We start from the raw sequence: 15,495 nt of genomic DNA on the forward strand, positions 1-15,495 counted from the left end.
AAGGGCGGCAAGGGCAGCTCCCCGGCAGCTCCCTCGGCCACCGCTTATCGCTGGTGATAGCGACGGCCAACAAAGCAGAGATACCCAGTGCTGGCTCCCCGGCGGGGATCAAAGCTCCGTCTGGAGCGTGTTCAAACAGGATGGGCTCGGACGTGCGCTGCCCGCGCCTCCGCCGGCACCTCCGGCCCTTGCCGTGTCCCTGGTTTGGTTATTACTGGGGTCTGTTTGCGCTGGGCAAAGCGAAGGCAGAGACGAAGAGAAGAGCGTTCTCGGTCCCGTCGGAGCTGCGGGCTTTGGGGGGGCTGACTCCTGGCGAAGGTTACCTTTCGTTGTGTCTTTCATTCATAAATGTTAGTGATTCGTCTCTCCCTCTCTCTCTCTGTGCCTCCTGGTCCTGGCTGGCTCACGGCCGTCCATCCAGCTTTCTAGCCCAAACCCGAGCTCAGCGGTGTACAAAGGACACGAGGAAGCCGCGAATTCGTTTCCAAATCAAACTCCCCATCCATACGCTCACACTGTGACCGTGGACATCGAACCCGGCGCCCGACCCACCGTCCTGGAGGGTCTGAGGAGGGAAGGCTCATTCATGAAATTGGGAGCACTCTGAGTTTTCATGAAAGTTTTTTGGGTCTTTTTTTTTTTTTTTTTTTTTAAATTTTCTCCCCCTGCAGTGCAAAACTCCCCGCTTCCCCCTTTCCTCCCCCTCGCCCCTGCCATATGGCCAACCTCCCCCTCCCCTGCAAGGCTGCTGAAATCTGGAGGCAGAGACTGCCCCCCTGCCTGCGTAAGAGCCTCCCGCCGGCGCGCCCGCCTCCGGCCGCGGGGCTGGGGGCGCCGGGAGAGCCAACACACTCTTATTCTGAAGGGGCCTGAGGGGGGCTTCATTTCCTGACAGCTATTTACTTAAAGCAAATGATTAGTTTTGGAAGGATGGTCTATAACATTGAATCAATTACGGGACGCGGTTTGTGAGACCATTACAGTCGGATCGGGAGGGAGGGAGAGCGGGAGGGAAAGAGCGCGGCTGAGCAGGGAAAGTCACAAAAGACGTGGACATATTTTGGATGTTTTACAATCTGCAGGATTGGGGCTGCGGATTTTAAAGGAGAAGGTAAGAGGTGCGGGGCATTTTCCCCACCTTTTTCTTTTTTACGCCTTTTCTCCCGCGTTTTTTTCCTCGTTTATTTTATTAGTTTTTCTTTATTTATTTGTTGGGGGTTTTCTTCTGTTTTTTTTTTTCTTTTCTTCTTTTTCATTTTTTCTTTTTTTCCCCGATGCTCTGAGCCGAGCGGAGGGCTTCTTCCCGCGAGGCGCAGGCGGCGGGCGCTGGCGATCCCGCGGAGGGGAGTGGGGGTGCGGCGCTGCGCTGCTCCGGCCGTCGGGGTGCGGCGGCGAGCAGCGCGGGCAGCGCTAATGACAAACACATTGGGACGGCGGGGGCCACCGCGCCGCATTCCTGCCGCGGGGGCGGGAGCGACCCGCCGGGGCTCCGCGGGCAGCGGCGGTGCCCGCCCCATTGGGGAAAGCGGGGACGCGCACCGACCAAGTAAGCGGGTCCCCCTCTTCTCGCATCCCTCACTTCCTTCACCCCGCTGCTTTCCCGTCCCTTCCCCCACCCTTTGTTTTTCATCACCTTCCCTTCTTTAAATCCCCTTTCTCACCTCGCTCCCCCTGACCCGGTAGCCTAAAATGTCCCGAGATCCCGAGCGAAGGCACGCACACAGCCCCCGAAAGGCGACCTGATCTCCGTCCTTGCGCGCCCCGTCTTTTTTTTTTTTTTTTTTTTTTTGACGTGTCTCGGTGAAAGGGAAGATGCTGAATTTAGGAAGGGCTGGTACCTGGAGCCTTTCCAGCCTGCAGCCCCTCTCGCAACGGGAACGCCAGCCCTGCCGTATGCCCTGCCGGACTGCTGGACCCCACTGCCTCCTACCCTGGGAAGGGCAAAGTCTTCGCGGCCACCTTTTGGATTTTGTCAAGCGCGGAGTTGCAAACTTGCCAGCCTCTGCCAGGCTGGAGTCCCTTGGAAAAGTCCTAGGAGCAAGTAGGAAACGGCTTTTTGGCTGTCCGCGGCATTGCTCAACATTTTTGGACGCGGATCCCCATAGTTCAGGAACCGTTCCAGAGAACAGGACTTGGACAGCTTTTTCTGGAGCCAGCAGCGACAGATCTAGCAAGGCAGCAGCAGTCCCAGGGCACAGCCGCCTGTCCCCGGGGCTCGTCCGCACCCCGTCGGGGAGGCAGCTGCGGACCAGAGGCGGGAGCGATGCCCTGGCCCCCACCAGTGCCGGGGGCATGTTTCCAGAGCCCCTCGACGGCATTTTCGGCGCGTCTCTTGCCAATGTTCGAGCTCCCTAGCGCTCCTTCGGGGCCTGAGTCTGCACTCCCGGAGCGGGCAGCGCATCGCCTCGGCCCTTATGTGGACCTACGAACCCGTTCCCGGGACTGCGGGCACATCGCTCCCTCTTGGTCCCACAGCTCCAGGCGGGGCGCAACCTCTGTCCCCCGCCGGGACTCCCCCCCTCTTCAGACCCCGTGCCCTGGGGCTTCGTGCTTCGCCTGACGGAGAGGGCTGGAGAAGAAGCGTCGGGTCGTAGCACCAGCTCCGTAGGGAAATACCTCTGCGGTTTGCTCCTCTCCGTCTCCCCTAACCCGTTTTTTCTTTTTCCCGGCTACCCCTCATTAGGAAAAAAAAAGAAGTCTCTCCAGTTTGGCAAAGGCTTTCCTAGTGTTTCCCAGACAAACAGCGAGGTGGCTGGGAGCTGCCAGGTTTGCTCGGTGTCCCGAGCAGCCTTTGATCTGCAGCGGCTACAGCCGTCGGGCTGCGCCGAGGGTGGGCGGACCGAGGGGGAGCCGCGGCAGCGTCGCTGTCCCGCTCCCCGGGGGCTGCCGCCCGGGCTCCCCACGGGCCGGCAGGGTCTGTCAAGCGCCTGCAGCCTGATAGGGGCTGGAGAGTGTGAACGGAACTTCCCACTATCATCCACACCCGAGTCCCGACTGGCTGCAGGTGGCCGCTGTCTCCCCGACGGGACGCACCAGGGGAGGCAGGGTGGCTTGTTATGCTCTCGACATCTCCCAGGGCCGATGCAGAGACCAGCTGGAGTCCCAGCTCGGCTGACTAAGCTCTGTGTCCTTTGATGGGACAAGAGACAGGATCAAAGCAAGGAGACAGGCATCAAAGATTCCTGTCATCATCTCGTCAAAATCTGAACTGTGGAGATCTGACTTTTAACTCTGCGTGTAGAAACGCTAGGGAAAGATCTCCCAGCAAGGGACTTCGGGTTTAGCTTCTAGTTAACAATGAGCATTTTAGAACGGACCCTCAGCTAAACAGTGGTTTAGCCAGCCTCAAAGCTTGGGGAAAAAAAGTTTGAAGAAAAAGGAGACCTCACAAAACACTGGAATTTAGGAGTCCACAAGCAAACCAGCCCTCCCAGCCTGCAGGCACTCTCCTGCTGCTTTTAAATGAGATCCCTTGTTCTGGTACTCCTCTCCAGGCACTGAGGGGCAAGGAGGTGCGCCAGTCCAGCTGCCATTGGACACTGCGGCCATCTTTGCTGTTAATAGTTTGTTATGTACGGGAAATCTTCATGTGGCTCTGAGGGTAATACATAGGTATTAGGTTTCAAGAAAGCAGGAAGCAATAAATATTTTAATAAAATACCTCTCTTCTGTACTATAGCATTGGGCTGGAATTGAAGTAAAGTATATATAGACAGAAAGCCTTGCATAGCCCAGACCTCGCAGATTATTTGCAGCTATACTAGTTGGTCTAAAAACGAGGCTGAAATGTATAACTTTATATGATCCTTGCCTTGCTTGCCTCCTTATTTCATCAGGACTACAATGGAACCTACTTTTGCACGTGAACTCTAAAATTTTTAATAGAAGATGTTTCCCTTTCTTCTTTTAAAGACTTAAAGACAAAGGAATGACTTCTGAGAGGTGAATTTTCCTGGTGGTGGCAAAAGTTGATGATAATTAAAAAAAAAACAAGCAAGAAAGCAAGCGATCCTTTCTCTCCCTCTTGCCTTGCTCTCCTGCTTGACTCACCACTTTCAAGCCTATAAAGCTTTGCATGGGCACCCAAGGGAAAAGTTTGCAATAGCTAGGCTTCCTAGTTCTTGTGGTCAACAGAGATGGATATTTTTTTCCTTACAATGCTTCTTAGTGGTTGAGTAGGGATCTGAGGTGTTCTTTGATTTGATTCTGAGAACTGAAGGAAGATGTATTACTTGGAAGTGCCAGGGGTTTTGTTTGTTTGTTTGTTTGCTTTTCCTGTTTTCTGGGACAGTCTGGAAAACTCTCCTTTGATCAAGTGGGAAAATTTAGGCTTTGCAATTCCCCCACCACCTTTAGATCCTAGACTGAGGAACTCTGCCCTGGAGGGTTAGGCTGAAGAATTGGGTCTGAGCAGAAGGCTCATCAGGAGGCAGCCATCACTATGTGTCCTGCAGAGCCCAAAGTACTCACCAGGAGCCCAGCACTGGCCTATCCTCGATGCATGGTTATTCCTTGGGCTTTTCTTGATGCACGGTTTTTCTATGTACAGGCTATGCTGGATTCAAATATTTGTAAAGGGATGTGAAACAAGCTTCATTTTTGGAGAATATTTATGCCAGTCTTTTTTCATTGAAAACCGTTGAGCCTTTCCCCAGCAAAACCCATCAGACCCACATGTTAGTGCTGCAGGGCAGCGCTGCTCTTGTGGAGAGCTGAGTTTGCAGTTCGGGAACTGAGAACCAAGAAATGTTTCGGGAGGTCCTGTCTGAACATTCACATTCAGCTGGTGACATATACCACAAGAAAGAAATGTCTTTTCTTGGGCTGGCCATAGCTCTTCCTAGAAAAGATCAGCTTTCCCAGAAGGACAGACTGCCACTCTGACAAAATCACGACTGAAATTACCCAGCCCTCTCATAACAAGGATAATCATATCATTATGTGCCAAGATTTACAATCCAAATACTGTCCTATCACTTATGTAAATACAGAGAAAATGGGACCAGGGTTGGTGTGTTGTTTGGTTTTGTGGTTTTTTTTTCTTTTTTTTTTTTTTTTTTTAATCACATGAGATTAATAATGTAGGAATTTTGAATTTTAAGTTGATCCAGGAGACCCAGTTTAGACTGCTACGCTGGAGACGAGCGTTGCCTTTTGCCGGACAAGGCATGTGGCTCGTTAATGTGGATCAACATTGCCATCGTGTGGCCACGAGGGTGAACTGCAGCGGCTACATAGCTGGCAGGAAATCAGCCCAGTAGCCTCCGGTGCTCCGGTACATGGGCTGGTTTTCTGTCTTGAGAGAGGTCTTCGGTTGATTCATAGCAGTATGAAAATAATATATACCCTTGGCTCTTTTTGGTCCCCCTCCGCTCTTTCTCTTCAGGTCATGTAGAGCACTCACCTAGGAATATCATAGTTTTCCAAACATATATTTCCATTGAGTTTCTGAACGCTGATTTTACCTCATCTTCTGCACTGCAGTCAATGAAACCTTCCTTTATAGGAAGCCAGTGCTTACCAGTTAGTGTTTGGAAAATTGACGCCTGACTGATAACAGTTCTTCAGAGTTAGTTTTCTGATTTTTTTTTTTTTTTTTAAACACTAAGGCACACAAGAGAGATATCAGGATTTCACTCAGAACCTTTCAAAATCTGTGTAAATTCAATGACTGTTCAACCCGGGGCAAAGCCCTGCAAGGAGTTTCGCAAACCCCTCAGGGCATCACCTAGCTTTTACTATACACACCCATGTTTCTATTTTAGCTAGCAATGTCCTAAGTATGCAAGGAATTAAGGTTGGCTCACACTCACATTGCATGTGTCCTGTTAATACTGAGTTTCAGCTTGCATAAACCTACTGGCTTCAGCAAGGCTACACCAAGTTATGGATTGATAGACTAGTGTTAGGAACTGAATCTTATGTGTTTATCCAGGGCTGAGATTTGGACAGTTGGGGACAAAGAGAACCTTTGATTTGATTCTGAGAACCGAAGGAGGGTAAAAGAGCTAAATAAGTGCATACAAAGGTGTATGTGACTGTAAATAAAGAAAAAACAGGATAGGTGTAGCTGCTTGGTGTTGTGGGAATGAGCAAACTCTCTCCTGCCCATAAATGTGAAATTGTGCCTGTGGTAAACCTTGAGTCTAGCATGGATGTGTGAGGGTACACTGGTGATGGCACTAGCATTCTTAAGTCAGATCCATGATGTAACTAAATTCAGTTCAAATAGGTTTTGAATACAGATGATGGTGAATCCTTAGTATATTATTCTGTCTTTCACAGTGAAGAAGTGTTGCTCCGGGTCTTGATGAGATTAACGGGTCATTGAGGAAAGATCAAAGCTCTGGGTTGTGAAAGAAGAGCCAGATGGAGAAAGCAAATTTAGTTAAGACCTTGAGTTTTTAAACTGCAGTGCTACATTGAGACACTCATTGATTTCAGTGTCAGCCCAACCAAGACAGCAAGTTCAAAGTAGCGCTTTGGAAATGCCATCACCTGTATTGACATCACTGGGCTTCAGTCCTCACACACACAGCTCTGCAAGTCCACTTCAGCAGAGCTTCTGGTGTGCAAGACACGAGCTAGCTTTGTTTTTTCTTCTCCTGTGCTGCATCACTTGCACTGAATAGTCTGGCAAAACAACACAAAAGGGGGAGAGATTTGCCTTTTCAGTGAGAAAAGGGAGGGAGCTTGGCAGAAGTGGGGTAACATAGTCTTGTGGATCTTGGGAGATTAGGAGTCAAATCAATAAAGCAGACCATGGTAAGTCTTTAAAGAGTTACAGAGGGTTACTTTATTAGAAAAAAATGCAAGATATAAATGTGATAAAAATTAGTAAGGAGGCCGAAACCGAGGGAATTATCAAAGAGAGACAGATACATAAACATATGGCAATTACTGCTAATTGAAGAATTAGGCAAAATGCCTTGTCTCTGCTGGAACATTGTTGGCTGAATTTCTGAAGGTGTTTGTACATGTTTTTGAGGCAGGTATTCTTCTAATCCTGCTTCTGAGACCTTTATGTTTAATTTGAGTTTCAAATTCTTTTGATTTGCAAAGCGGTGCTGTCTGCTCCACCCATTGCAGGAGGAAAGCAGGACTAGATCAGAAACACTCCTTGGCATGTTGTAAGCATTTTGCTCCCATATGGCACTGCCACAGTTGTAACAACTAGACGCACCTATGTGCTTTCCTATCTCAGCATCAGGAACTGAATACCAGAGGATGAATAGAAACTCTCCAGAACCTTTGAAAAGTAGTCCCTGTCTTGGCTCATTGTCCTTTATTTCACTCCTTGGTCAGTGTTTCAAATTAGGGGCTCTTCTGTGCAGTGTTTTTTAAATATATATTGGATTTGGGCCAAATCCAGTTGCTATTAGAAGTCACCAACAAAACATCTGTTGGTTTCAGTGGGAGCAGGGATTGTAGGATCTTCTCCTTTAGAAATTACCTAGCACGCTGCTTGAGGGTTTTATGTAGAAATGTCATTACATGGCACAAAAATTACATAGATGCTGATTGCTATTGTTGCCTCTATAAGACAGATGCTTTAGGATTATATGTTTGAAAGCTGAAAAAATTGCATGGGATCTATGACTCTCTGCACTGTTGGGAAAAGAGATGCTCTGTGAATGGCAGTGCTGGCCTACAGTCTGTCATGGATTTATTTCATTAGAAAATTTCAGCATATGTTTTAAATAGCATGTCTCTCAATCAAGGGAATTCTTGCTAAATAAGCAATAAGCACTATTGTATTACATTGTATTCTGTAAGCTATATATACACATATGTACAATGGCAAAACAAAAGATCACTCTGGGTTGTACTATTTGTAATTAGAGTAGCTTTAAAATGTGCTTTTTCTCCCATAAAAGCTGCTTGCAGCTGAAAGGTCAGAACTTACTGCATGAAGCTGTTACATCTTCATCAATGCTTGTGAGGGTGCTGCCTCTGTGCAGGGGCATTTCTGTGGGCTCAGTCCCAGAGGCTAAAGTGGGGAGCAGAGCTGCTTGCAGGCTGTTTGAAAGGGACAAATCTGGACTTGGTTCCTTACACTGCCAGTAGAGGGAAGGGGTTATGGTGTCTCGTCTGCCTGTCATCTGTCTGTGGCCACACGCAGCTCGTGGGAGGAGGTGACATGAGTCTCACTGGGCTGTGCTGTGAGTTGGGGTGCCTGGGCCATTCCTCTTTGTGGCACCATGTGGAGTGATGGGAAGCTGCCCTTGGGCACTGCAGAAGAAGAGTCCTCCTAACTCTTATACAGTTGTCAGTCCATTGACTCTCTCTCTCTTGCCTTCTTCTTTCTGTTTCAGTTGTTGGTAGCTATGGGTACTTCCCCATGGACGTTCCTGATCCTGGGATGTTTTCTCACAGGTAATGTTCCTCAGTCCTCTAATCCTCTCCACCCCTAATTCTTCATAAATCCATATTCAAATTTGCATTCATTCTGGCCACAATAACAAATGCCACATGGTTTCCAGCTGGCTACAAACCTGGTTTTTCTGCTTTTCCCTCTGGTAGGCTATGACGAGACCTACTGAGAAGGCAGTACTTTTGCTGGCCCATATCGGCCACTTTGGCGCTCCTGTGCTGATATAACCTCCCACCTGACTTGTCTGACTGTGCAGGGAAAGTGAGCCTGCCCACCTTCGGCTGTCCCACACCTGCCCCACTGGGGATTCTTCAGCAGTGGTGCAGGAGAGGCTGCCTGTGTGGGCTCCCCACATCCTCCCACGCCACAGCACCGCACTGCACTCGCCGGGGCTGCCGGCCCAGCCTCCCAACACCTGCCAAACAAATGGTGATGGGAGGGCAGGGCAGGCTTTGCCACAGGGTGCCAAATATAGAAAGGGCCTGTAGAAAGAGGTAACTCTGGGCAGGAGTGGAAAATGGTTTCAAAGACAGTCCAGATTCCTGGTGGCAGTTTATTGCAGAGAGGGCCAATTTCACGCCATGGGCCTAAGTGTTTGTTTATTGTACCGGTCATTCAGGGGACTGAAACCACAAACATATTTCCTTGGTGAGTTCCTCATTTTGTAGGGTTTGGATCCTCTAATTTTCTTTTTGAGAGTTGGACCTGCACCAACCCACCTGCAAATTACCTAGACTTGCAATCCTGAGCCTGTAATTGGAGATTGTGTCTGAAAACCAGTGCCATCTACAACATCTAGTTCAGTGAATTGCAGTTTTATTTGGCTACAAGCCTTCTGTACATTTTGGCTAGAGGTAGACCTGATGTAGAAGCTCCTGCTCTGGCCCTTTGCAGAAATTGAAGTCAGACGTAAAATGCAAGTGCTAGTCTTGGGAAGTGGTTTCCAAATTTCAGCTGTGAGCTTGCTTGAAGGCTGACAGGACTTCTGGTTTCCTAACCATGGTTGCAAGGAGGTGTGACATACCTTCGACTGAGCAGCCAGGGTGTGGAATTCACTGGTCTGCAGTAGAGCTGTGTACACCTTTGGGGCTGGACAGCTGTGGTGTCAACTGGGAGCTATCTCTAACTTCACTTCTGTCTGTCTTTCACCTCTTGATTTGACAAACAGAAGTCAGCAAGCAAACACTTAACATTTCAAAGGAAAACCATTTGCTATCCCTTGGGCAAAGCTCTGGCTTTTAACAAGGGCAAATTTCCTGGTCTGAAATAGTCAGAAAAAAAAGCTCCTCTGGATCCTATTTGCTTCCTTTCACATCCCCATGCTGAGGCTGTTTTGTGTATTCACATGCTATTTATTTGTGTCTTTTTGCAGGACCATTCATAACATTTTGCCAGCTTCCTCTGCCAACTATTGTTCCCAATAGGAATGAAATGGTGGTACAGCTGCATTCCAATTTCACACTCAAATGCTCTGGAGACAGTGAAGTGAGCTGGCAGTACCCAGTGACCGAGGGAAACCACAGGATAGATATTAGACACGAAGAAAACAACAGTGGCCTCTTCGTGACAGTGCTGGAAGTAGGAAATGCATCGGCAGCTCATACAGGCTTGTATGTTTGCTATTATAACCACACACAAGTGGAGGATGGGGAAGTGGAAGGGAAGGACATCTACATCTATGTGCCTGGTAAGTGGGGGATGCCACAGCTGTACCTGGAGGTTTGGGTGGGAGAGTTGAACCATGGATGTTGAGAAGAGGTGTGTTGCTGGTGACAATTTACTGTTAGAGGGAGAGAAATAACCCCAGGGCCATTTCCTAGTGTGTAAATCAAGACCAGCCCCTCTGAATCTGTGGATATGTTCTTTCTTTCTATTGGTTTTTGTTTTCTGATAAGAATTTTATTTCTTAAGAAGAATGATGAACTCACTACTTTAGAGCTGAGGCCTTCTGACCATCAAGGCCTGGAGAGTAGACCTTGGTGGCCAGGTCAGCTCATCTGTGGGAGCATGTCCAGCCTTAAGGTTCACCTGGCTCCCAGGTGGGGATTAACAGAAATGCTAGTCTTTTCAGGGGAAACTTGGGCAGATATCTTGGGATGTGTACTGACCAAACCAGTGCCATGTATGATACTAAAGCTTCTGCCAGATGAGGAAGGCCATATCTTGTTCTTAACCTGCATTATGCTTGAACTGAGAACTGGAAAAAACTCATGTGTGCACAGGGTCTGGGAAGAGTAAAGCAACGGAGATGTCCTGGGGGTGGCTGTCAGAAGGAGGTGAAAGAAGTGTTCTTGCTGGCCAATCTGATGCAAGATTAAACACATGGTGTTACTATGCAGTGCCCTGTAATTTTCAAGGCAAACACAGCCTTCCCAAGCCCTGTGTTGCATTTCTCTTTAGTGGTGGAAAACTGTTGGACTCAGAAGAAATGGCATCCCTTCTTTTTGGAAGTGCCTATTTCCAGCTTTGTTCTCCCACCCCCTTGTTCTGACTGGAAATCTGCTTAAAGGCTTTCCACGATCTCCATGGGATGAAAATCTTTATTGTCATAGCTGAGATAGGCACCAAAGGCTGAGCCACGACTGACTGCTTTTGTAAAGCTCTGTCTGGATGCTTCCTCGGCATTGGCTGGGCTTCAGGGGGTGAGGGTCACAACTGCAGGGCCAGAAGAGATCAGGCCTCTGGATTTGCAGTAAATATTTTGAACAGGAAACAAAGGAGAGAAGAAGAGATTGCAAATCATCCTGCAAAACTGCAGTATGTTCTGAAGGAGAGGATGTCTGCAAATGGCAAGGAAGATTCTGGAAGGGCAAAAAGCCAGGAAGCAATAACAGGACTTGTTTTAAAGGGTATTTTGCAGTGGCATTAAGTTTTTGCTGTTGACAGTGTGTGATTCAAGGACAGTGATTCTTCCAAGACTTTCCCTCCATTTGCCACAACAAATGTAAAGTGTTTGTGCTCATTCTTGAAGCAAGATGTTTCAGCAGGGGCTGCCAGCTTTGGCACATATATCTCAATATCCAAGCAGCTCTAACCAAATAACCCGAAGATGTTGTTTATGTAAAGCAGTCTTGTAACTCACACAGTGAAGGAACATAAAGGAAAGAGATGGAATATTTCTTCAAGAGGACTTTTTGGTTTGGTTTTCGAAAGCCTCTAGACGTCAGCCTACCCGATTTGCAGGGCAGAGACACCCTGTAATTTTTTCCCCTTGCTAACCATCAAGATGTCATAAACGCAGAAACATATCCTTTTCTCCAAATTATAGAGAATGTCTCTGTTTCCACTATAAACTTTGTCTTTACAATTATTTTTCCTGCAATGAATTAGGAGGGCAATGGGTGGCAGCAACCCACTTTAGCCAGGGAGGATTACGTTGAGACTTCACACAATATCCTATTTTCACTAACAGCACATAGAAAACCAAACTAGGTGAATCCTGTTTCTGTTTTAAATTACAGTGGGAAAATGAATACATGGAGTTGGCAGAGTTTTTGGGATGGAGTGCTGTGTTTGGAATATTGCTACAAAGAGCCTGCCAGTGCAGCAGAAAGTCTATTGTTGGAGGGATTTGGATTGCTATTTATTAAATTTTATTATAAAGCTTTGCACAGAAGCTTCAGGCTAGCAGGGATTATTTGTTTATTCTGATTGGCCAAATGGAGATGATTTGAGAGCTATGCTTTTTGTGCATAATGTTATGCAATTATGTTTTAAACTCAGACTTTGGATTGGCTGGGTAGGAAAGTTGGCATGTATTTTGTTGACTTTGAAAGAAATAAAACTACCAGGTCCTTGTTTGCTTTTTTTCCTAGTTGAATACTATATTTTGAAAACCACATGCTGTGACCATAATTAACTATGTCTCATAACTGTAATGTTGGACATGTTAGAAATACATGAAGATAAGTACCTTGAACTATTTTTGATGAAATGTGGCTTTAGTGGTGTTCAACATAAACAATATGAAACTGACTTCTACTTTTTTTTTTTACTTGGAAAGTGTTTGGATTTTTTATTTTATTTTTATTTTTACCCCTGCTTATATATTGGTTAGGAGACAGCTACTAATAAGAAATGGGAAACAATCTAACTTAAAATGATGTAACTTGTGATTAATAACACTTAACATATTGGGGAGAGGATCTTTTGTCCTTTTCATTCTGCATCCTGAGTTGTCATAAAGGAACCCAAGCCCTTTCCTGTTTTCTGCTTAGGAGAAATGTCTCATGACATGTCACATGAAATAGTTAAAATGAGATATCACATGAAATTAGAAACCTTGCCTTCAATATCTGAAAAACTGGGAGAATGAACTATGCAAGTTTCAGTTATGACTTATAGGTGGTCATTGATATCCAATCCTTGTACGTGGACTTGCTACAAACAAGACAGTGTAATACTACCTCTTGTTTTTTACAGATCCAGACATGCCTTTTGTTCCTTCTATACCAGAAGACCAGTTCATCTTAGTAGAAGAAGGTGATCCCACAGTTATCCCTTGTCGGACAAGTGACCCAGATGCTCAAGTGACTTTAGTTAACAGTTTAGACAAGTCTGTGTATGCTTTATATGACACCAAACAAGGCTTCATAGGGAATTTTCCTGCGGGCTCATACACATGCAAAACAACGGTTAAAGGTGTGGAGTTCAAGTCTGATGAGTTCCTCATCTATATTATAAGAGGTATTTGTTTCTGTTCATTTTTTAAAAAAGAAAAAACTGATTGTGTTCTTTCTCCACACTGTAAGAGCCATATTAGGACCAGCATCACAGGGTTATATCAGATATTTCTCTAATGATGAACTCCTTGCTCCTCTGGCAGGTACTGCCAGTTACTTAGTTGCATGTTTACTTAAAATTTTCATGAGAATAACATGTCCCTAACTTAATCTTTTCTCCAAAATCATTGCAAGAAAAATGTTTTGTAGTCCATGTATTTTCATCCTATTTGCTGAAACACAACTTTAAAGGCTGGTGTTTCCCAGTGGCTTTGAACTGTAGACCTTTGGGTAGCCTGAAAAACATAATGATTTAATTATTTTGAAAACATTTTTCCTGGCCATCAAGGAATTCTCAAAGACTCTCAAGGTCACTGATTAGCAAAAGGGGAAATTGCTTTTATACCCAATGCCTTTTTACAGGGGGATTTGAGATAGGAACTTCTAATTGAAATTTTATTTGTGGATAATTTCTTTGTGGGATTGAACTCAATGCCTGTACAGTTCATGCTTTAAATACAAATTGTTTATATTAGTATAGATCAGCAGTACTTTAACTGAATTTTCAAGGTGATTCCTCAGTAGAGGAAGTGAAATGGATATCCTCTGAAACAGCACCATGTGAAAATTGCAGTCTTTTAAAAACTAAATGAGATCTCTCTCTTCCCTTAGCTACTTCACAGCTGCCTGTTGAAATTGAAGCTCTTAAAACTGTCTACAAAACAGGCGAGACCATCGTAGTAACTTGTGTGGTCTTTGACAATGAGGTGGTTAATTTACAGTGGAATTATCCTGGGAAAGTGGTAAATATCTCTCTTTATTTCTCTTTCCTCAATGTTTGTACTTACTTATTAGGCAAGCAAGTGGGGTTGTAAAATATTCTCTCTTATCTGAATGAGGACAGCTGAGGAGACAAAACCAAGTAAGTTCTTTTAATTTTAGGTTACTGTAAAAGAAAGTCAGTCCCAAAAGGTAAATTTGCTGTTAATAACTAAGCAAAACCTGAGAAGAAGTTGAGGTATGGCTGAGGAAGGAATGCTGTCCCTCAGGTCTTGTGCTGCTGCAAAAAAGAGAAATGTTGTGAAAATAGAAAGATCTAGGTGTGTTGGACATCTGAGTAGAGCTCTGCTTGCTACTGAAGGTCTGAAGCTCTAAAATGGCTCTCTTAAATCCTGGTTCTTGAGGATAATAAAGGACAATGAAGAATCAAGTCTATAATCTTAGGTGTTCTTCATTATGCAGGTGTAAACTGAAATGAGTCTTACAGTCACTGTAATTACTAATGAGAAACATCTAGTAAGAAAATCTTAAAACTTTTGTAGAACCCTGAAATCTTTCAAACTGGTTTAACATCCTTTTGCAGTGAAAACTTTTATTCAGTGAAACTTGGCTAGGGCCAGTTCCAGGCAATTTCAGAGTATCCCATGTAAAAAGTCTGGTTGAAGGAATGGTATAATTGAAGTGTACCTAGCTGTTACTCCAAATCCCACCTTTTATTGAGGTAAGTTACGAGCCCAAGAGGAAAAATTATTTAAGCAAGTTTTGTTTTGTTTTCCATCTTACACATCAGTATAGTCTCTGCTATATACCACCTTTCAAAACTAGCCCCAGTACATTTTTGTACTAGCCTCTCATGATAACATGGTCCGTCATTCTTACCATCCCTTTACTCTCAGGAGTTTTCTCCTTGTCAATAAATTATTCTTGTTTTGAGAGGATGCAGAACGTAGCATCTAGTAACTGGTTACTTTTTGTCTGGTGAAGGGGATAAAAATTAATCTTACTTCATGGGCACTGAACAAAGGGGAGTCAAGCGTCTTTCACATCTGAGGAAAAGGTAGTGCATAAACAGTGAATCACTCTTTCAAGTTGCTTACCCAATTTTTCAAAGGTATTTGTTTCGTGTGAACAAAATATCAGCTCTCAACCTCCTCAACCTTCTGTGCCCGCCCCCAAAAGGGTCTATTTATAGGCACAGCTTTTCTGTTGTGGCTGAAAAAGGCATCCTTAACTGAGTAAACAAGTCTTCTGCAACACAGGATTTAGATGGTTGTTCTCATTTCAGGGGTATCAAAGATCCTCAATGATGTGCTTTCAGTTCAGTTACTTAAGCAAGGTTTTTTTTCCTTCTCCAAACTACAGAAAGAAAAAGGTCTGATAAAACTTGATGATATCAAAGTCCCATCACAGAAGCTGGTTTACACCTTGACCATTCCTGAGGCATCAGTGAAAGACACAGGAGATTATGAATGTACTGCTCGGCATGCAACCAAGGAGGTTAAGGAAAATAAGAAAGTAGTCATTACAGTTCATGGTATAGTCTGATTTCAGTGTAAATTATTAACACATTGGAAAACACCATTCTTGAAAAATGTTGCATAGTGTTGTTTACCCAAGGCT

General features: G+C 45.3%; 1 protein-coding gene across 1 annotated transcript in view; it reads left to right on the forward strand.

Moving 5' to 3' along the window:
* Positions 1-872: 872 nt before the first annotated feature.
* The window catches only part of PDGFRA (platelet derived growth factor receptor alpha), a 35,045-nt gene continuing 20,422 nt past the window's right edge, over positions 873-15,495 (forward strand). Inside the window, exons 1-6 of the mRNA XM_048304617.1 lie at positions 873-1,111; positions 8,316-8,376; positions 9,747-10,061; positions 12,797-13,060; positions 13,768-13,898; positions 15,238-15,409. Of these exons, the coding sequence (XP_048160574.1) occupies positions 8,328-8,376; positions 9,747-10,061; positions 12,797-13,060; positions 13,768-13,898; positions 15,238-15,409 (931 nt within the window). The 5' untranslated portion in view covers positions 873-1,111; positions 8,316-8,327. The remainder of the gene's footprint in view (positions 1,112-8,315; positions 8,377-9,746; positions 10,062-12,796; positions 13,061-13,767; positions 13,899-15,237; positions 15,410-15,495) is intronic.

Source organism: Corvus hawaiiensis, chromosome 5 (genome assembly GCF_020740725.1).
Source record: "Corvus hawaiiensis isolate bCorHaw1 chromosome 5, bCorHaw1.pri.cur, whole genome shotgun sequence".
NCBI classification, from domain to species: Eukaryota; Metazoa; Chordata; class Aves; order Passeriformes; family Corvidae; genus Corvus; species Corvus hawaiiensis.